Source organism: Lacerta agilis, chromosome 6 (assembly GCF_009819535.1).
Source record: "Lacerta agilis isolate rLacAgi1 chromosome 6, rLacAgi1.pri, whole genome shotgun sequence".
Lineage (NCBI taxonomy): Eukaryota > Metazoa > Chordata > Lepidosauria > Squamata > Lacertidae > Lacerta > Lacerta agilis.
In genome coordinates, this window is record NC_046317.1 from 45,394,525 (window position 1) to 45,417,452 (window position 22,928).

Below are 22,928 nucleotides of genomic sequence, written 5' to 3' on the forward strand. Positions count from 1 at the left end.
TCTCTGGGGAGGGTCTCATCGTGAGCAACAAGGACTTTCCAGCTCTCTCTCACCATTCCCAGGTTTGAATCTATTTATTTATTTGTTTGTTTGTTTATTTCCTGGCGCCACACACACAAGTCAATCGTGCACAAGTGGGGGGATGCCGGTACTAAGAAAGCCTAAGGGCTCTTCACCTTCTGAAGTGGTTTCTTTCCTTCCTAGGTTTTCTTAAAACCTTGCTCAACATCCTAAACTCCTGAATCAGATGTGGGAGCCAGATAGATCTCCAATTTCGAAAGCATACAGCACACATTAAAGCAGTGATCATGTATTTTTCATATTTTCATTTGCAACTTAGGCACTGTGTATGTTGTCAGGGCTCAGGGTATTTGTAAAATACATGTTTCATCCCTCCTAAGGGCTCCTTACTTCTTTAGAGGCTGGAGTGGTTTAAGAATAATGACATTTTGCTTTTGGTTTATTAATTTTTATTGTGCCCTATGGTCACATTTTCAGGTTTTTCTCCACCAAACTTAAGGAGCAGAAATTTGAGAAACAAAGCCTTTGTCCTCTTTGATTTCATGCTGATACAAACTTACTTTAAAAACCCTAAGTCATGTGATTAAATTGTGAAGGGTGGTAATTTGATTTACTATTATGTTCCAAGAAATATTTAAACAGAAGTTATCTGGGAAACCTATTAAAAAAAACAACAAATTATTAGCCTCTGCAGGTGGAATGTGGAATGAGATTATTAGGAGAGAAACCTTGTTGCATCCAAGGCTTGTCTAAAGGGCTCTTTTTGGGGTCGAAAAATAGTAATCAATTATTCATTGTGTGAAATGTTCACTTCACATCAAGGGCTGAATCCTGAGATCCATAGAATGAATGGAAGATCACAAAAAGGGGACTTCCTTGACCCCCCCCCCCCTTGCAGACAACTCCTCTTGACAAGACTCTCCTAGGGTGAGTGGGTTGTGGCAGCTTCTTCAGTGGTGTGGGATGTAGTATGAGGGTGTGGGGCTGCAATGGGAATCAGGAATTGCTCCAAATCAGACAGAAGCACATTGCAAGGAATCTCCTTTCCCTCACACTTTAATCTATATAGTAGCATGCCTAAGTCAACTCACACAAACCCATGAATATTTATTCGGTAAAACAACCAATAACTAGAGCAAGAGAGCAGTTGGTAGCAGCGTTAGGAGAGATGAGTTCTCTTCACTTGAGCAAAAACAAGAATCCTCGTTTCTGGAAATGCTCTCCCTTTTTTAACCCTTCGAGACTTCCTGGGACAATTTGTCACCAGGGTTATTAGCATTTCTTCTGAGATATTGACAGCTTGTCTTTCTTGCCTTCCAACCAGTGAGTGATTTCTTCACACAGTCGCCAAATACTGCCAAATCACCATGGTAAATGTATCGACAGAATCATATTAACAGCTGCTGTGCATTTACAGCACCGTAAGTTATACAGAGAGGCGGAAACACACAGGGAAATAAAGCAGCCCCAGTCAGCAGTAGTGACAAGCGTTTATTTAGCAGTTGCTGCCTGGAACTATTTTTTATGCTTTAATTGCTAATTGTAAGATCCCATAAAAGAGCTGCCTTGGACCAAATTATTTGTCACCCCTCAGAGCTGAGCACCCATATGTTAGTTACCTTGCTACACAAATGACTTACCTGGACAATACCCAATAATATAATAAAGTGAGCTACCTTTTAACATGACACAGTGGATGCCAACAGACTTAAGAGCTCATGAAAGATAATCAAGGGAAGACCTGTCTTGTGACAGAGTGTGACCCAAATTTTGCCATCTTACTTTTGTTCCTTCTTGGCACTGCCACAATGCACTCAGGGCTGGTAAACAAATTGAGTCCCAGAGTTCCCTGAATATCTTATTGTAATGTCCAATGGACAATCACTTATTTTCTTTTATGAATGTATATCCTATCCTCTAATGAAAACATGTTTTCAGAGCAGCTTACACAAAGCAAGTTAAAAGTAACAACAGTGGTTCATTCCACTGTAACAGCCTTTCACAATCAGAACCCTCTAGATGTTTAGGACCAGTGTGGTGTAGTGGTTAAGAGTGGTAGACTCGTAATCTGGGGAACCGGGTTCGTGTCTCCGCTCCACCACATGCAGCTGCTGGGTGACCTTGGGCTAGTCAGACTTCTTTGAAGTCTCTCTGCCCCACTCACCTCACAGAGTGTTTGTTGTGGGGGAGGAAGGGAAAGGAGAATGTTAGCCACTTTGAGACTCCTTCGGGTAGTGATAAAGCGGGATATCAAATCCAAACTCCTCTTCTTCTCTTCTTTAGGACTACAATTTCAGTCATCCCTTACCATGCTGGCTGGGGCTGATGGGAGCTATAGTTGAAAATATCTGGAAGGCATCAAGTTGGGGAAGTTTCACGATAAGAAGTCCCCTCACCCTAGAGGAGCATCCTTTGTACTGTCATTTCTTTGTACTGTCACTATCCTGGTTCTCCATTTTATGTGACACTTTTTATACTTTTCTTTTTGAGGTAATTTCTGTCACCACCCCACCCTACACAAAGAGGACAGAAAGTTAATTTCACTGGCAATCAACCTGGCTGCAGAAATGAGCTAAGTGAACAAATAAGCTGCGAGAAGTGGTAGAAACTCCCCAGGAAATTATTGAAGAAAACTGCCCACAATTCAGCATGTGCATTTAACATTCCCAAATCCTGGAAAAAGCCTGCCCGTCACAACCTCCTTACTAGTCCACTCGATATTCTTCCCAATAAGCTTAAGAAAATAAACTCCTTAAAGCCAGGGCTGAAAAAGAGAGAGAAACACCCACCTTTTCACTCCCCTCCAAATCTCCCTAGCTATTAAGCCGCTTAGAAGTTAGAATGTTGCTGAAGAAAGTGAGACCATGCCAAGCAGCTTAGGAAAGGCCTAAGGCTCCATGTGGGAGGGGTGGGAATGGGTGTATGTGGAGAGGCAAGGAGTACAAGAGGTATGTGCAGCTGCAGCCATAGCAGTACTTTGCTAGTCAGGCAAGAGGGGAAAAAATAAAATTTGTGTTGTCCTTTCTTCTTCTTCTTTTTCATTTTCTGATTTTTGTCCAGTTAGAAATTCAGCAAGTCAGACAAACTTTGAACAGATGCCTGAATAAGGATTTATATATTTAACTTCCTTTTGTAGCAGAAACAGAAAAGCGCAACTTTCAAAGATAGCTCTGGTGAATTCAAAGGCCTCTGTTGCCCTTTGACAATGTTTTCAAAATCAACACTGCCCACCCTAGCCTGTCCTTCCTACCCAACTGGAGCTTACAAAGCTAGAACATACCCTAAAAAGAAACTGAGTAAATGACTAATATATTGAGAATTAAAGGCAATTGATTATGTTTCTGCAAAATGCCAACTTGCTCTATCATAATATCATCTCTTATCCCACTCTTAACTGTATCTGAAATTAACTGGGCTTTAAAAATATGCTGCTGCTGCTGCTGCTACTTACCCTCCCTTCACCTTAAGATCCCAGGATAGGTTACAACCATTTAAAATGCAATATTAAGAACAGTTTAAAGTTATTACAATCACAAAAACAAGGTGGGTCCTAAGAGTGATGTTTCAACTGCACATAAGAGTTCTCTTCTGGATGCACCCTCAGAGAATGGCAGTCATTCCGTCTCTATGGGAAATGCAAAATGCTACACTTGGGGGTGACACCTGACAATGGGGAAAGTGGAACAACATTCTATTTCTCTCAACTGGAGGCAGGTCCAGGAGCTGCAGGGAGAAAGCGCCAGCATGTTTCTGGTGATCAATGAATTTCTGTTCTTCCACCCCTGTCCACTGAAACTTACATGCGGAGCTCCTATGAGTACCAGACTTCCAACTTCAAATCTTCACATTTGAAGGGAACAGTGAAGCTAGCACCCTCATCCCCACTTGCTTGATTCTAAATATTACACCAAAAGAGGATAATCTCACTCTGGAATGTAACTCTAAGCACAAATAGAATTCAACACAGGACTGTGAGGGTGGGCTAGGGCTATGGAAACAGAGTGCTTCAGTTCATAATGGCTTCCACTAAGTTTTATTAAAAAGGTAAATGTAAAGGAGCCCTGACACTTAAGTCCAGTTGTGAACAACTCTGGGGTTGCAACGCTCATCTTGCTTTACTGGCCAAGGGAGCCGGCATTTGTCTGCAGACAGTATTTCCAGGTCATGTGGCCAGCATGACTAAGCAGCTTCTGGCGAAACCAGAGCAGCGCACAGAAACGCCGTTTACCTTTCCGCCAGAGCGGTACCTATTTATCTACTTGCACTTTGACATGCTTTCGAACTGCTAGGTTGGCAGGAGCTGGGACCAAACAACGGGAGCTCACCCCGTCGTGGGGATTTGAACAGCCAACCTTCTGATCGGCAAGCCCAAGGCTCTGTGGTTTAGACCACAGTGCCATCTATACAAATAGGCTGTACTTTAGAAGAAACTCAAGGGCAGGGCACCTGACCTCTGACTCAGAAACCGGAGCATGAAGGTCAGGTATAGCACAGGACAAACCCCAAAGTGCACTCTTTTCCTTTCTCCCATATAAGTGAACGGCTTCAATTCACTCCTGAAGGCAACGCTAAAGTGCTGCACTTGGGATAACGACAGCTTTGCTGTGCCAGAAGCTTCAGAGGTCCCGCTTTATTACTAGCCATGGCTGCTACAAACCATGACCCAAGCAAAACTATCAGAAAACACCACTTTGTAACATTGTGGATGGCATGCTGACATTCCAATAATATAACAAAACGGAAGAATGAGAGGAACCTAAAAAGATTTTGTAGCTAGCATATTATCCATCTGCAAAGGGGGCTATGGGGCAGAGGGGTTGGCTGAAAAGCTGCATAAATTTTTAAAATAACAACAGTAATAATTGGATACTGTAAAAGCAACTGCTGTGTGAGTAACAGTTAATCTTCTCTGTGTAACAGAGCTCCCTCTAGGTTGAACATTCAGGTATTTCAGAAACCAAGGCACACCAAATGTTACCCCCTTTAGTACTCATAAAATGCAGAAATTCCCTGCAAAACAAGTGCTAATTTTCTAGTTAGCATAGGCTTTTTGTACGAGAACGTGTGCAACATGTCCAACTGGACCCCCAAGGAGTATCTTGATACTAATGTAACCTGGATCAATGCTTCAAAACAAAACTATACACATGCACTCTACACTTCTTGTGAAAAAATAATGAAATCTCAGGCTTGTGCATTTAACCCAGGGTGCAATCTATGTAGTAGCCAGCCATCTACAATCCATCCATTAGCATGCATTTAGAAGTGGGGAGAAATCCGTTATTTTGTCACTCTTTAACTACCCTGGATTGTGCAAAGAGTAATTAAAGTGTCTCAAAGTTTTTATGTTAGCTGATGTTGAGTATGTGCCCAATTTAAACCTAGTTGAAGTTGATTTAAATGCATTGCTTGGAAAATCTGGGGGCTGTTTCAGAATATTCTGTACCAAAGTTAAAGCTAGTCTCTCATGACCAGGAGAATAGGTGTAAAATTACTGATAGCAAATTACCCTATTTCCCACCAGCTAGATCTGGCACACCCCTCAGATGCATCAGGAGACGCTTCTGTCAGGAAAGGAATTCAATATTAGAATGACAGGACTGGCTCACCACCCTGTTTACCATGTGCAACTGTAATTATCATAGGATACTTACTTGTATGAAAAGTCATTACAAATCAGCTATTGTTCTTTATGAAATGAATGCTGTGCTTGTCAGAGGAAGCCAGCCACTGTGACCTCAACTGACCATATGAATTGGGTCTAAAGACAGGACAGGCTAAACAGGGGAATGTCATACAAATCAGATATGCCCTATCTCTGGTGACAGGCTACTTCTACAAAAAGTGTTTACACCCCTCTCCAAAATATATATAGGAACATAGGAAGCTGTCTTAGGCTAAGAAGCTTAAAACAAAGCCAAGTTGTGGGTGTCCCCCCAACCCTGTACTACAGAGAGGATACACATAGATTGTGGCTGATATCAGGTGCACTTGGCTTCAAAGACCAGTGGTGGGAGCACGCTGGAGCCACAGTAAACAGTAATAGGTAGCCTTCTACCGAGTCAGACCCTTGGTCCATCTAGCTCTGGGTGGTCCAATGCATGGCCCAAGGGCCACACGCATCCCTCAGGAACATGTGACACCCCTCTCAGCCCTTGTGCCACCTTCCCAAAGCAGGATAATGGAGGAGATGGGCTTTAGGAAGGAGGCATGAGAGCTTTGACAGGGTTCTAGAGTCCTCCCACCTCCTTTCTAAAGCCTAGTTAGCACTTTAATGGCTTTGGGAAGGCAATGCAAGGGTAGAGGTGTGTGTGTCAAATTTTGGCCTCATTTCTCCCACCCCAGCATTTATTAAGAAGGCAACCAAATAAGAGGGTTGTGGACAAAGTTTTCAAATGGATGCTTAGCATAAAAGGAGAGGCAAGCAGTGGGAAAGGGAGCTTGGCAGTCCATTGCGGGCAGCGTGAACATCAGTGACAAGGCATCTGGCAAAAGCTCCTGTGAGCAAGCCAGGACTAGGGGACCAGCCTTTTCACATCTGGTTAAGTACCACTAAACCCTCAGACAAGCTGCCTAATTATGACAACACTTCTGCTGGAAAATTAGCATGCTTGACTGACCATCCATGCTCAGAGGAAAGAGGGGGGAGCAGTTGGCAGGAATGGGAAGTGCTACTGAAAATGCCTAGGAGTGGCTCCTGAAATCTAATCTAGAGCATGGCTGCCTTCAGAACCATGGCCCAACGGCATGCTTCCCCACTGTTCTCAGACTTGATAAAGTAGCTATCACCAACAATGGCTATTTCCCACACCACAGCTTATGTTGTGGAGCAAGGTGAGTCTAGTTCACATGCACAGATGGGGAAAAGATGTCAATGACATGACTTAGGTCTATACAGTACTGAGAGCCACATATAAAGAAAGCAAAACTGAAAAGAATCAGATAAACGTTAAAATTATTACCTTTTGCAGGAAAAATACCCAGAACTAAACTTTTGTAGGCACTCCAGTGTTCAGTTCTAAAGATATAGCACCACATACAATGGGATTTTATTTGCAATAAAGCATGTATTGCTGCCACATTGCTTCTTCCATCAAGAGCCACACCAAGAATTCTTGTCTAGTCACTTGGGCATCAAAAACTAATGCAAATTTTAAAATTTGCAAGCGACAAGACAAAATGCACTGGATTCTGATGAGAATTCTATCACGGGAGACTCCTGGTGGAGGGTGTAGAGACCAGGGCTTTTCTTCATCAGTTATGAAGATCCCTGAGTGATCCTGAGAGTCATTCTCTCACACCCTAACCAACCTCACGGCTTTGTTGAGGGACAGTAAGGGGGAGAGAGAACGGATCACTCCTTTACTATCCTGAACACCTTAAAGGAAAAAAAAATTCCTTCCAGTAGCACCTTAGAGACCAACTAAGTTTGTTCTTGGTAAGAGCTTTCAGATAACCTGAAGAAGTATCTGAAGAAGTGTGCATGCACACAAAAGCTCATACCAAGAACAAACTTAGTTGGTCTCTAAGGAATTTTTTTATTTTTTATTTTGTTTTGACTATGGCAGACCAACGCGGCTAACTACCTGTAACCTTAAAAGAAGAAAATGATATAAATGCAATTAGCAAGTCTAAAAAACTGAAATGTATTGAGGCCCAGTCTGGAGTTCTGTTTGATCTAGCTTTGTGAGTGGGTGCTCACAATAACAGCTTGCTGAGTCTTTTACCAGTAACATACAGCCTGCATCTCTCTCTGAAGAAAAAATATCTAGATACAGTTATCCATGGCCTAGTAATATCCAAGATAGATTACTGTAATGAATTGCACATGGAGCTGACTTTGAAGACAGTACAGAAATTGCACCAGGATCAATATGTGATGGCCAAATTGTTAACTGGCAACATTCACTATGAACATGCAACTCCCTTCCCATTGGAGGCATGTATGGTATCTTTTGTTTGTGAGGGTCCATCATTGCCTTGAAACTTACCTTTGCATCTAGGCTGAGATGAACATGGAAGGATATTGAGTTGAGCTGTTTGATGATACTAGCTGAAACTGAAGTGTTTGGTTTGCTGCAGAAATATAGCCACTGAACTCTTGTTTTAACCATTTGGTTGCATTCATTGGTTTATTTTTAAGATTAGGTTCATTGTCATTTTAAAATGAATTTTGTATACCACACTGTGATCCTAACAGATGGACAGTCTAGAAATTAAATAAATAAAGTACTATGCTAGTGTCTACTAGTCTGCTTCCAAGTACAATTCAACATGATGGTTTGGGCATTTAAAGCCTTGATCGGCCTAGAATCTGAGTATCTGAAGGACTATCTTCTTCTATGCAAGCCTGCCTGTCCAAGTGCTTCTGCCACATGAGGTTCAGTCCATAGCTACCAGAAAGGAGACAGGGTCTTTTCTGGGGTGGGACACAAAATTTCAACCTTGTTCTCATGTTATGTTCATCAACTGCTGGCGTCATACTCTTTTAGGTGCCCAGCATAATCTCAAGTGTCCTTTTGATGGCCCCTGTTTTTATTGTTATTTCTCCTGGTTGTTTTTAATATTTGTTTTTGTTTGCCAGCTTGAGACCTCAGCAATAAGGCAAGACACAAATAAAGAAAAAGAGCTACAAATGTGTGGTTCCTAGGCTACAGGCCAATACCAACAGGTGATTCCAAAACTCTACCGGTGGTGATGGGGAATTTAGATCAAGTAGATAAGATATTAGGAAACATCTCCTGTAACAGATAAGGGATAAAAAAGTAACATAAGGAAATTGTAGAGTCTCCTTTCTTTGGTAGCTGCAAGAGTAAGCTGAATAAGGGTCAGAAAGCAGCGATTCAGTTATAGCAAAGCCCACCTATACATTAGGGATAAACCTATTAGGTACTTGAGATTCTATCCCACCACCTCCCACAGTTGCCTTTTTATCATTTTAAAATTTGCATTTCAGAACCAGGAAAATGTTTTACAATATTTACAAAATATATATAATTTGCACATAGAGATCAGGAAAAAACCAGACGCACAGACATTCACTTAGAAGAGAAAGAACGTTACCCAATATTTTATTGAAAGTAGGTGTTAAGTACAATAAGCTGTGCTCTGCTAAATCTTATCTATATACCCCTCTTCAGACAGACAACCAGTGCTATCTGGAAACATGTTTTGTGCCTTTGAGATTATTTATCATGACAGAAGAGAAGTTTGAATCTTAGACAACTTGCTTGCAGATTTATCAAAGTCCCTGCTTCCATGGATTTTTTTTTAATCATACATCCTTCTGAATGCTCCACTCACCATTGGACATTGTAGACACATTTCACAGACTCCAGGAAAATCACAAAGCAATAGTGTCCCTCCTGAAGAGAAAGAAACTGCTAAGCCTCTTGTGACTTACCTGTTGGAAAAATCACTGTCAAACTACAGGGTTGATCACAGTAAGAAAATTGTACAAGCCCAGAATGTTAGACACCCACACGCTGGCATGATGGAGAATGAAATATATTGCAACATCAAACAGTTAAGTGAAAACATTTCCACCTCGCTCTGAACATCCTACACCGCCTCAAATTAGGATATTTGTAAGTACCCAAAAATAAATATTTTGCCAGCTGCTGAGAACTTAGAAGAGGCTTTAGACCCCCACAGAGCTTTGGAGAATTCACAGCAGAAACAGTTTCAACAGCCACATCTATAAGGATCAGGGAAACAGGGAATGTGAAAGATTCCTGCCTGAAAGATGCTGCCAGCCAGAAGAGACTACTTGGGTAGATGGACAATTTTATCTAGTACAGTATAAGGCTGCTTCTTTTGTTCCTAAATTCTTCAGCCCTTAGTTGAATTCTCTTTCTTCTGGCTCTTGCTGTCATCATTCAAGTTCTCATGATACATGTGAGGCATCACTGGACACCACTCAAAAAAATAAGGGCACTTTGTTATTGCTTGGGTAGCTAAAGTTAAAGGTAGTCGGTAATGATAAATACTAAAACGTAATGATAAACACCACCAGATTTCAATCCACAAAAGCAATAAATGTGCACCTGTATAGTGCTGTTTTGGGTCATGACCAGAAGGGTTTTCTACTCCATCATGTGGTCCACAAAGGTAATTTTTAAGAATGAAAGAGTAATTCCCAACTCCGATCTATGAAATTATGACCTGCACAATACAAAAAAGGAAGGAGGAAATAATTTCTTTTAACAGGAGGAGATACTTGCATAATTGACATTGTTGGGGGAAAGGCCTTGCCAATTATTGTAAGATGCCCAAACTTGCATATTTCCCAAATTTCAAGAAGGATCAAAGTTTTATCATTTTTCACCAAGAAAATATGAAGTATCACAGCTAGCAAAGCTAGCTTAGGGTGAGAATAGATGTGACACAGGAGATCTCCCAAAATTTTTGTTTATTTTAAAGTGTGTGTGTCAGTGTCCTGATTTTTATTGGAGCTGTGATAGCAGCGAAGGTTTTTTGTTTTTTAAACTTTTTTCTCCATACCATTTCCTTAATTTACGTAACCTATTATAAAGGTACATATACTGTACCTATATTTTTTCCCTATACTGGTGGTAGTAGGGGACAAGTGGAGGGAGTTTAGATCAGAAAAACAGCATGGAGGGAAAAGGCTGAACACTTCCTTCTACCAAACACTACTACTCTGATCAACACTATGGCTGCTTTAAAATTATCTCACACAAAAATCCCATGGCAATCCTGTAGTGGATCTTCCACATCATGCCTGCTTTGGTCAGATAGAGAGAAAAGGTGATAGAATTGAAGTGAAGCACTAGATCAGGACTGGGGAACATCCCCCCCACCACCAAGGGCTGCATTTCCTTGAGGGTAATCTTTGGGGAGCATGCCAATGGTGGGCAGGGCCAGAGTCAACTCTCACACACTCCCCTCTCTTTCACACACAAATACACACACCACTTCAATTCATCTATCAAGTCACACATATTTGCCACTCCCCATCCCACCCAGCAAAATATATCTATCCACATATAAACAATTGTATGGAACCACAAAGATGCAACTTGAGAAACCCAAGGTCAAAGGTTTGATTCCCCATTAAGGAACAGCTGCATATGCCTGCATTGCAGGTGGCTGGACTAGATGATCCTTAGGATCCTTTCCAACTCTATGATTGATTCTATTAAATAGGTGTTTATGCTTGTGTGTTGACAACAACTGAATTCATCCCATGTAATAATTCTTGGTTTGAGGAGTTATGTTGTTTGGCTGAAAGAGCTGGAAGAGAGAATTCTTACGTTGCTGTTGCAGAGAAAATTGAGCACCACGACAACAGGTTTCTATGCAAGGGGTTGCTGTTTTTTTTATCAGGACCTAAATTGCATCATGTTCAAAGAAGAGAAGGAGATAGTATTAAAATCCTTTGCTAGTTAGAGTATTAGGAAGAAAAATAAAAACCGAACCCAAACAAACGGCACAAACCAAATCTATACAAGCCACTTCTTACTGACTCTCAGGTGCCGAGGGTCATAAGCAGAAGTATAAACAGGAATTTCTTCCGAACAGAGGCATGGGTTGTGCTACATGTTAGGGAATGGAGGGCTAAAGGCAAGCAAAGCAGAAAGTAACCCACTTAAATTAAACAGAAGGGTTAACTGCCTATTTCACCTTTTGATCAGGTTCAATTTGGTCTGTTAATCAGTCAGCCATGATTAAAGCAAGAATATACAGAAGCATCACATGGTTGGGTGTGTCAGGAAGGAAGCTAAGGCAGCCAGTCTTGTTGTTTCAAGGTTTTCTTTTAAAGGCAAAAAAGAGATTTTACGGTATAGGAAGGAAACTGGATTCTTCGCTTTGCCTCCAGGAATGCAGTGGATTCCTCACAGCTTCCAGCATTACCCCAGCAAAAATGTCTCTTGCGTCTGCTTCCTTTGTTTCAGTTTTCCCCCCCTGCATTCAAAACTCCATAACTACAACAGCCTTTGTGGATCATCTAACTTGTAAAACCATAGTAACGTCTTTCACTTTCAACTCCAAACTTGAAATGACCCTACCATTTGATAAATTAATCTACTCTTTCCAAACAGGAATCAATTTTAGCTATAGCCTAATTGGCTAGTTTCTTAGAAAGCAAAGTGCTTTGAGTTTCCACAATCTGTACTGTATTTAATCAGACAATTTCTGCAATGAGGAAAAACGCAACTGCTTTTTTTCTTCCGTATAAAGGGGAGCAGATCAGTGGACCATCTAGTGCAGTGCTATGACCAGGGAACTTCATGTTAAGCCATGAAATCATCCAACAGCAATTAAATCTGCAGAAATCATGTAAATAAAGAAATACCACAGTCTGCCTGTTTTTGCTGCTTCCTTTGAGTTGTGAGCAGGGCTGGACAAATTCTCAGGAACCTGTTGCCTGGGTAGCTAGAAAGTTTGATACCAGCACATAGAAATATTTTTAAAAATAGAAAATAAAACCAGCTCTGTGCTGGGTGGAAGTTTTATAAAAGACTGATGTATGCAAAGTATTTCCAGTCCTAGTTATAACAAATGCAAGTAAACATTATTATCACTGTCAGCATCTGCTTTGTACAGTGACTGGTAAACAAAAAAGGGGCCTTCAGGTTTTCTTCCCTTCTCAGCTTTATCTTTCAAAACAGAAATGAAAACTTGAGAGGATTCCCTACACTATCCTGGAAAGCCTGGACAAAGCTAAACAGAGCATAAGCAGTCAAAACAATACTAGTCTTGATCCTTCTATACAACTTAGAAGTGTACATAAGAAGGAAATGACCATTCCACAGAGCTGCATAGGGGCTCAGGTAAGGCAAGAGAAAATAGCATTTTCACAAATTTCAGACTGAAAATGGAATGTATTTAAATGAAGGGAAAAGGTGCTAACAAGTGCAGATATTGCAGCAATAAAAAACAGAAATCATATTTATCATTCATAAAAGTTTATCCTCTCTAACAGGCAATGACCAAATCTGAAATCATATTTATCATTCATAAATGTTTATCTGCTCTAACAGGCAATGACCAAATCTGATGTAGATGAGATATAGGTTTTAACCAGCCAGTTGTTACTTGTCATTTCCCCTTGCAAATGGAAGGGTTGTTATCTCTGGCCGTCTGACTTATACTGGGTTGTGCACAACCTGACTTTGGCAGCAATAAAATCTAGTACTTCTCTATCAGAACAGTTTCAAATGGTCAAATGGAATGAGAATAAGGGAAAAGACAAACACACATTAAAAATGTGTGGTTCTAGAATATCGAGTAGTACAGTATATGCTACAGTCCCTAGCTGGCAACTCTGCTCCTGCCATTTGCTTCATTGCCAGTCATCTCCTACTGGAAAATGAAGCACCTCAAAGCCCGTACCTTGAGACAAGAAGAGGTTAAGTAGCTTCCATCTCAAGCACACAGCTACAGGTTGTATTCCTGCCCAGCAGTAACAGGAGGAAACAGCAATAAAAAGATAGGCAACTAGTTCACCTATACACAACATCACTACTGCCAATGCTTCCTCCTGCCCCATAGATGAGTACCTGAGATGGAAGTGTCCCATCTCAGTAACCAGCTGTTTGCTTCTGCAATGGGAGAAAGGAGAAGATGCAGCAAAATACCAAATAAATTATCCAGTCTTCGCCATCCTCACAAACTATCAATGATCAGAAATATGGCCTCTGCACCTTCTTACTTTGAGGAATTAAAGCTCATTGGAGGCCGCAAACACCCCTGCTTTACAGTGGTACCTCGGGTTAAGAACTTAATACGTTCTGGAGGTCCGTTGTTAACCTGAAACTGTTCTTAATCTGAAGCACCACTTTAGCTTAATGGGACCTCCCACTGCTGCTGCGCCACCAGAGCACAATTTCTGTTATTATCCTGAAGCAAAGTTCTTAACCTGAAGCGTTATTTCTGGGTTAGCGGAGTATGTAACCTGAAGCGTATGTAACCTGAAGCATATGTAACCTGAGGTACCACTGTATTTGGTTCTAGACTCTTATCAGCTCCTATAAAGGTTAGTAAACGGGAGCAGCCTAAACTATGAAAGACCATTACATAATGCCCAGAAGAAAACCTTTAATGACACATTCAAAATGGCATGGAGAACAGGCTTTTGTCTTGGTTTTTTTAAAAAATTTGCAAATATAGTTTATATTACCTGATATGTTGAAATCCACCAGGTATTATTCAGCTATTTTTTATTCAGAGGAGACCTTTTGAAACTAATTGACCTAAATGAATAATAATAATAATAATAATAATAATTTATTTATACTCCGTTCATCTGGCTGGGTTTCCCCAGCCACTCTGGGTGGCTTCCAACAAAATATTAAAAATACATTAAAACATCAGTCATTAAAAACTTCCCTAAACAGGGCTGCCTTCAGAAGTCTTCTAAAAGTCAGATAGTTGTTTATTTACTTGACATCTGATGGGAGGGCATTTCACATTAAGCCATGTTCATTAATTTCAATGGGTCTACTCTGAGCAAAACCTACTTGAATACCACCCATTTTTAATTCAAAAGACTGGATGCCTAGAAATGTAACTATTTAATGCAAATTATCTGGTATGCATGCATTTTTCCTGCAAATTGTCATGCTTGTTAACACAGTGCATCAACAGCTGCCACTTGGCTTTTTTGCCATGAATAAACATCACATCAGAGGTCTTCTGAGGGTGGGATCTTCTACTGCAGTAGAAAATGGTGAGAAGGGCATTTCTAAAAACATTAGCATTCTAAATATTTTAATGTGCCTCATATGGGTCAATGTGTACATCGTTATCACATATATGCACACCTCTTGCAGAAGCATACTTAGTCCTTGTCACATCATGTCCCAAATGCCCTGGGCCTTTCCCCAGCTTCAGGTTATAGGCACTGCTGCAGGTCCAATATAAAAGCAAATGTTATCTAAATCACTGTTTACACTCCACACAAGCCATCCGCATTTGTCAAAATTCAAAATGTAGCCAGATCCTGCCACAGAAACATTTCAGTGACTACAAGGCTTGAGGAGCAGAGGCTGCAAACTGTTTATTCATTTTAAAAGATCTGATAAAGATGCCAAATTAACTTCATTAAACTCTTGTTGAGTAAAGTATTCGGTAAATACTTCAGTATTCAGAAGGAGGAGGAGAACCAAACTTGCTGTTAACTTGAAATATGTAATTATAACAATCCACAAACTACTTACACCAGCATATTCTCAATGAAGTTCTATTGCAGTCTATAGGAATACGCCAGAGTAAGATGTTCATCGACTGAAATCTCTGTGAATTACATGTGTTACAGTGATTAGTTAAACTTAACATCCGGGGCAGATCCATCTGACACACACTTTTCTTTCACAGTAAGTACACAACTGTAATGATGCAATTTCACACTGAAGAAATGATGTCACCAGGGTTTTCAACAAAAAAAAATCCAGTTGTAAAACCTTCAAGTGACTTTTCTCTTCTTAATAATATGGTGAGGGCAAAGTTCATTAGTTATGATACGTACAAACATGGAAGTAGACAAAAGATTGCGAAATTTGAGGTAATAAAAACAACACCTCCTGTTTTCCACAGGAACATTAACAGAAAAATAATAGCTTTACACCTTTTCTCAAAAAAACTTACAGCATGATCCTGTACATATATACCAATGTAGTTCTTACTCCCAAGTAGGTGTGCACAGGATTGCGGCATTAGCAGTCTTCCTAAATAAAATGTTGCTTCATCTCTTTATTGTACAGTATCACACTTCCTTGCAACTATGTGTGCACAGCAGGGATAGCCAGCCATCGGGAGACAACTATTTAACTTAAGTCTTCTGCATACATCTGTTATTTATTTGTTATTCCTAATATTTATAAATTATACCCTGCCATGAGGCACCCAAAAGCCATGTTCACATTTTACATTCTATTTTGTTAATAGAATATAGAAAGGGGTTGCTATATAAAGAAACCATATCATTATTGTTTTCTTATTACTGAATTTGCAGCTATTACCAAAGAGTGGACTATCCATGGCTCACTATGAGGACTTGGTGACTTTTCACTACCCCAAATGCAGACCTGAGACCTCAGATGCTCGTGGCGCTAAAATTCACCAAGCCCACCTGGCAAGCCACTGCACACAAATACAGGTAGATACCACTTTGAAATGCTCTGCATAGTGAACTATGTGGCAACCATAATATGCAAACAGCCCCTCATTTATGGATAGAATAGTGCTCTGCTAGCTATCTGAGTCTTTACACATTTTTTTAAAAAATGTGAATCCATAATGATACAGCAACTACATCTAATCCACTACCAGTAACATTATATTTTGTGTTCACTTAAGAGATTATGCAAGTATAGTTCTGCTGTTCTTTGTTTATGTTTTCAAATGGGTCTGGAAACTGCAACACTCACCACTAAGAATGTCTTCAGCTCTGTCCAATAAGTATCAAGCAATCCCGCAATCCCATTTCACATAAAATTCACAATCACCATAGATACATGAGGAGAGCAGGATGCTTTCCCTGTGACAAAACTGCATTTAAATGCTGGCAAAATGTGATATCCCCGCAACAGAAATGCTTCCTTGAGCCAGGAAAGGTATCTAGTCACCCTGCAACGATTACCGGCAAGTAACAAGTGTGCATTTACTGCACTGCTAACTGATCTTCTCAAAAGGATCTCTGTTTTATTTATTCCAACTAACTTTTACACAGATTTTATAGTATTACATTTACCAATAGTCTTTAGGGATAAATGAATCGAGAGAAAACCTTGTAATTACCACAGATGTTTGCTTAAAGTGACAGAGGCTGCAATCCTATACTGGCTTAATTTGGGAGTAAGGCCCACTGGAGCCAATGGGGCTTACTTCTGAATAGGACTGTGCTGCAAAATGTACATGCTATTAAATAAAAATATTAGTACATTACAAAGCAGGAAGAGGGTTCCAAGATGAACAGCTTCCATGTCATTCCCTTGCTCATTTTATTTTAATAGCAGTAGCTAAGTGTAGATTCAAACATATAGCTGAAGAGATACTGCAGCCAAATATTTGTTTATTGGTATAAATACCTGTTTGAATGCTTTTAAATTCCAGGGGCAAATGGCACAATCATAGCCTATGACAAAATCTGCAGTTTGAAATAATATTTTAAAAATAAATAAAACCATCCCATCACCCCAATACAATTTGCTACCTGAGGTAAAAAATCAAAACGGTTCCCTCTCCTCACCATCAAGTGAGAAGTTTGCTGCACTGTACTTAAGAAACTGCTGTCTGAGGCAAGTCGCCCACTCTGCCTAACTACAGGGCTGACTCGGCTGACCATCGCTGGAGGTCATCAGTTCTTCTTTTATACTTAAAAAAACTGTGGCATTAAAGATTACACAAAAAAGCACAAGCCTCAAAAATCAGCACAGGTTATCCCTCACTTCCAGTCCTCTGTAATCCCAAAAAGAATTTTTCTTTCTATATATATCTATCTGGGGGGGGGGGGGACTTCTTCTAACAGAAAACTCTGTCAAGATCAGCATTTTATCAAATCTCTACAGGATTCAACCACCAGATTTGGGAGCATGTTTTTAGGATTGGTGAAAAGGGTTGGATTTGTTCATGAAGCAAAATAGATTAAGAGTTCACCCTGCCCACAGATAATAAATCCATAAGCGTTCATGCAAATACAAACATGAACACACAGTGGAAAGAAGAACAATAAACATTTAGTGCCCATATGTGCCCCCTTCCCAGTTGTGGATAGATAAACACAACATTTATATCTTGCTCAGTGCTCCTTGGAGTCACAGTTACAAGCCCTCAGAGTTCCCCATAAAACAGCAACAAGCAGAAGTCCAAAAGGAAGACGAAGGAAAAGCTAAATCACTAACATTTCCCAACAAATGAGAAATCTGGCCGGGTGGTAGAGACTGTGTGGGGAAACATTTGAGAGGCTCAAACAACCCCAGCCCTCCCCCACAAATGATCAATTAAAAGCCGTCCTTCTGCCAAGAGCCAGGCAAAGACGGGCAAGCGACTGCCGCAAAGAAAACGCTTGTCCCGATCGGTTCTGCATGACAATTGACGGGAAGGGGCAGGCAGCAAGGCCCATCCTCTCACCATGGTGATTAGGCATTCCAAGTGTGCAAGATAGCCCTAGCTAACATAAAGAGAAAGAGAAGCTGGAGACCAGCGGATGCGAGCCAGGGCCAGATGGTCCTGCAGCCGGCAGAACTGGAGCAGCTCACAACCAGCTCTCCGCCACTTTAACGGCCCAAACATTTCTTTATTCCAACAATACAACTAAAAGAGACGGACATGACAAGGAGTCACGGCAACAGTTTGCTGAGGGGGAGAAAGGGAAAACTGAAGCCAAAATGCAGAAATAAAGGTGTAGGAAAGAGGTTGGCTGTGGGCTCCACTGAAGTCTGAGGTATGACAAACCAGTACATATCTGGAAGAATTCTACTGAAATCCAGTACAAATCTGGAACGATGCTACTGAAATCCATGAGTTTTAACTGGCATAACTGACATCAAAAGCTGACCTGTCAGGACGGTCTTTTCTGTATTCACAATCCAGTTTTCACTCATTTAAAACTCACCTGTAGTATCCTCCCTCATACAAACATGCACACACACAAACTCTTTAGAAACATAGCTATTTTCACTATGTTTGAAAGTAATCCTAATCCCAAATAGCTATTCACATCATGGTTTTCCTTCTAGCTCCTAATTTAATGTAGTTAAAACATTTCACAGGAAAGGCTTGAATATATAGCAGTATATAGCAGTGAACAAACAAATAAAAAACCCAATCAAACATCATGTCTACAAATTGCACATGGAATAATTAAAATACATATCCCTCCCTTAGTATAGGCCCTAGTATGCAAACAGCTGGACAACACGTGCTCTGCTGATGGAGCCAGAGCTAAAGCAAGGCTTGAGTTGGTTGTATAATATGCTAAGAGAAAAGAAAAGCCAGCAATTGATATATTATTATTAATTCCTGTTTGGCATTTAAACAGAACAGTGCTTTTATTTGCTCTCAGATGTTTCCATTCATTAGTTTCAAAGCTACAAGTTACTGAAGTGATTTTCACAAGCCGCCCAAACTCTGAGGACAAACAAGAAGTTCACTCCCTACTGTGACGCAAAATTGTGAGAAAATAATGAAGTATGAAGAAGTCGATGGTGCCTTATTCCCTGTCCTGCTCTCCTAGATTGACCATTTGTTTACATGCTTCATTAAAGGGGCACTTGGTATTAAATTGCTAGAAAGAACCAAAGAGCCAAGAAGAGGCTCTGGAAATATGATTCTTCAAACTAAAGAGAGAGAGGACTACTATGTTCCATATTATGTGGAAAGCAAGCTCCAGAAATATTCTTCTGCAACAGGCTAAACTTTGAAACAGCTGTAATAAAGAATAAAAGTGACTCAAACAGAAATAAGCATCATTTGTAGATTCAAAATTAAGGCCAGAGATTGCAAGTAATTCTAGGGATACAGGAGATAATGCATTCTGGAGTTCCCCAAAATGAACAGAGGGAAGGGAACTGCAACAACCAAGTGGTTTTGCCCAGCAGAAAAAAAAATATTGTTCTGCATGATCCAGGTGCTGCTGCGGACCTTACTGCCAGTTCCCTCTGCTGAGAGGAAACACTGCGGCAACTAGTCTGTGGGGAGCAGTCAGGACAATTTATTTTAGAAGCCAAAGAATAAAGAGGGTTTTTAAAAGGAGAGTTATAGATATCTGTCACACAGGGATACGTTTATATCCACTCCAGCTGGAAACTTCCACACTAATGAGGACATGTTGTCTGAAGAACCCCATGGAATGTGTCTGTAGATGCCTGTGCAACACAAATGCAGTGCAAGCAGTGTTTCATAAATGTCATTAGCATGCTCAATGAACATCTAAACAGAGCTATCTGGACAAAACATTTGCCTTGACAAACCCTCCTAGGATCATGCCCAGCTCCTGGAGACTCCAACTTTCCTGGAACCATAGGGATCCAGAGTAAAGAAGTATATTTACTAAGGTATTATGGACCTCTCTCCAGGAAGCAGATTGCAAAATAATAATTAGCAAAAATATATTAAAGGCCATATGATGCACTCGTTAACATCTGCCATTGATTTGGGGTGCAATTGTGCACTGGTAAAGTGCTGATTCCAAACTGAAATCTGAAGTTCAACCCCGTAAACTAGGCTATTTCGTGAAACCTCAGAACATATTCTGAAGCCAGAACCCAAAACTCTATTATACCAAAGTAAATCCTAAACGACTTTCAAGAGGGTATGAGAATCAATCCAAATTTACAACACTAATTAACAGAGATAAGAATGTAGCCTCATGGGAATATAAATACGCAAAGTATCACTTAGTATCTAATTAATACAATGAGATTCCCACATCTATATCTCTACAAAGCCACACATTTCCTTCATCAAGCCCTGTTATTTATATTGTAGAACACCTTGGACAGCATTGCCTTTAGGTGTTTTTTTTTTAATCAAACAAACAAAAAAACCACACCCTACAAACCCCCTGTGTAGCATTCCCCTTCTTAAAATCAAATGAACCAGTTAGTGAGAAATCCAACTTTGAAATTACAAGACACAAACAAAAAATGGAATTTAGTCTGTTGGTGGCGGCACAAGGAATGCTATGTGTTGCAATTAAAGTTATTCACCCGTCATGTGGTGTGATTCCATTGCAGTATTTGGGAGAATACAAATAAACAGTACAGTCCGGCAATTCTGTAGGGTGTCTATTGGAGGCATAAAGGGTTTGCTGATCTGATGGCTTTTACTACCTCCATCAATACACTTTTGCCGACCAGCCTGTCTATACAACCATTTATCTGCAATGTATGTTAGAGTGGTGGTGAAAAGAATCCTTGTTTCACAGGAAAGGTTTGTATATACTGTTTGCGCAAGAAAACGGAGACAGCTTTTTAGGGGCCAATGACCAGGTATTTATAAAAGCCCATAAGGACACATTTACATACATGCAAATATCTCTAATTTTGTTCCGAGCTGTGGTGTCACTAGAAAGCTATTTCAGCCCTCAGACACATTCTATCAAACATCAACAAAGAACCTTTCATACATGGAACATACACCCCCCTCTTCTCCAAAACACTGAAATGTCCACAAATATATATCCTATGAAATAATATCTAAACATGCCAAGGGTATCTGAAGGTCGTAAGTAGTTGCAACAATGCTCTGTCGCTCACACACATGCATTAAGTTTCAATAAAATGCCTCTAAAACCCTTGCCTGTTAAAATAAAGTTTTAACTAGATGAGAGGCAATATTCGGGACTAGAGCTAAACCTGGTCAGTCTCCATTAATATGCACTTTACCTAGCCTATTGGGTAGAAAGTCATTTTTTGTTTTGCTCCCATGAGAGCTTTATAAATTCAAAATAATTTATATGTTTTTTATAGCAACAAACCGATAATCAAGGAAGAAAAACGTTCTGTATCTTGACACCGTTCAAACCATCTGCACAGATTTTATTCCGACTTTCAATGTGTGTTTCTAAAACTTCCTCCTTAACCCCCCCCCCCCCCCGTTAGATGGCATATTTTAATGAGGTTCATTTATTTACTATCTGGGAATTCATCAGTACTCCTAACAACAAAGTCAGTGAAAGGAAGATATGTCCTTTCTGAACAGAGGAAGATAGACAATGTGTGTGAGTACATGTAAACACAGATGTGCCCACCGTCATATCCTCTTTCTAAATATTGTCAAATTATTAATATAAGGTATTTTATACTAGTTTTTGACAGGAGGTTAGCAACATGCAATCTTCAATATGCTCTAGACATATTTAATTGGCAAGCCAGCTTTTTACACTATTTTTATCTTCCAGTCAGTGTGCCATGATCTGAGTGAGTTTTATATTCATATGGAGTTTATACATATAATTGGGAACATGATACATCTCTTCTTTCCTCCTTTTGTTAATGTTTTCCCTACTTCACACACACACACGTACACACACAACTGTTGCACATAGGTATCAAAGACCAAAAAGCACATGCAAGTAGTTCTTCTCACACAGCTTAAGCCGCTGTAGGGCAAAAGAGAGCACACACGTCTGTAGTGCAACATGTAGCTTCTGTCTTCAAGAGGGAATCATTCCACACTTACAAACGTTGACATAAAAGACACACTCATGGCATATTTCAAAACCAAAGAGCGATGGATTTACAAGGCAGGTTGATTTTATGGTGACTTTTATTGACAAGGTACGCAGGCTTTCGGCAGATGCCTCGTAGCACTGGGAAGTTAACACAGTGCCTAATTCAAGGAGACAGCCCGAGGAAGCAGCACCGACAGGGGAGAGAGCGCAACAACGTCTCTATTACTCTCCTCGGCATCATAAAGGAGGAGAAGAAAAATGGTATCCAAGGGGTAACTGGAAAGCCACGTAGAAGTTTTTTTAAAAAATAAATAAATTGCTGATTCTTCCATGCCCCACCCTGCACACACCCACACACCCCGGAAAATAAGCAGGAGGGGGCAAGGTCCCACAAGAACAAACAAAAGAAGGGGGGGAATCCCAGCTCAACATCTAAGCTGTGCATTTGAATTTGGAGCAGACCATCATAAGCCAAATACCGCCGTATCTTCCACTTCTTAGGTGGGGAGCTCATGGCACTTAATGACAAAGGGGGTGAGCTGTGGGAAAGGAATGCTGCAACAGGCATTGCTCCCAAAACAATTATACAGGCTGGCTTCAGCTTGGCTCCCAGCCTGCAAAAAATAATATCACTTCTGGATTTGAAGAAGGAACTGCAGGAAACATCTCTGCCCATTTAAGAGTTATATTGGGGCAGGGTGATCTCCTCCCCTAGAGCATCACCAGCTCTCTTTCTTTCTCTGCTTTGATGAAAGGGCTTAAGTTA

The 22,928-nt window shown here is 40.4% G+C and overlaps 1 protein-coding gene across 5 annotated transcripts in view; it reads right to left on the reverse strand.

Moving 5' to 3' along the window:
- RNF220 (ring finger protein 220) overlaps window positions 1–22,928 on the reverse strand; it is a 335,093-nt gene that overhangs the window by 297,265 nt on the left and 14,900 nt on the right. Inside the window, exon 1 of one of the 5 annotated variants that reach the window (XM_033152326.1) lies at window positions 15,207–15,229. The exons of the other annotated variants lie outside the window; for them this stretch is intronic. Coding sequence (XP_033008217.1) covers window positions 15,207–15,214 — 8 coding nt within the window. The 5' untranslated portion in view covers window positions 15,215–15,229. Of the gene's footprint in view, window positions 1–15,206; window positions 15,230–22,928 lie in introns of those variants that run through there. 5 annotated transcript variants of the gene reach the window in all.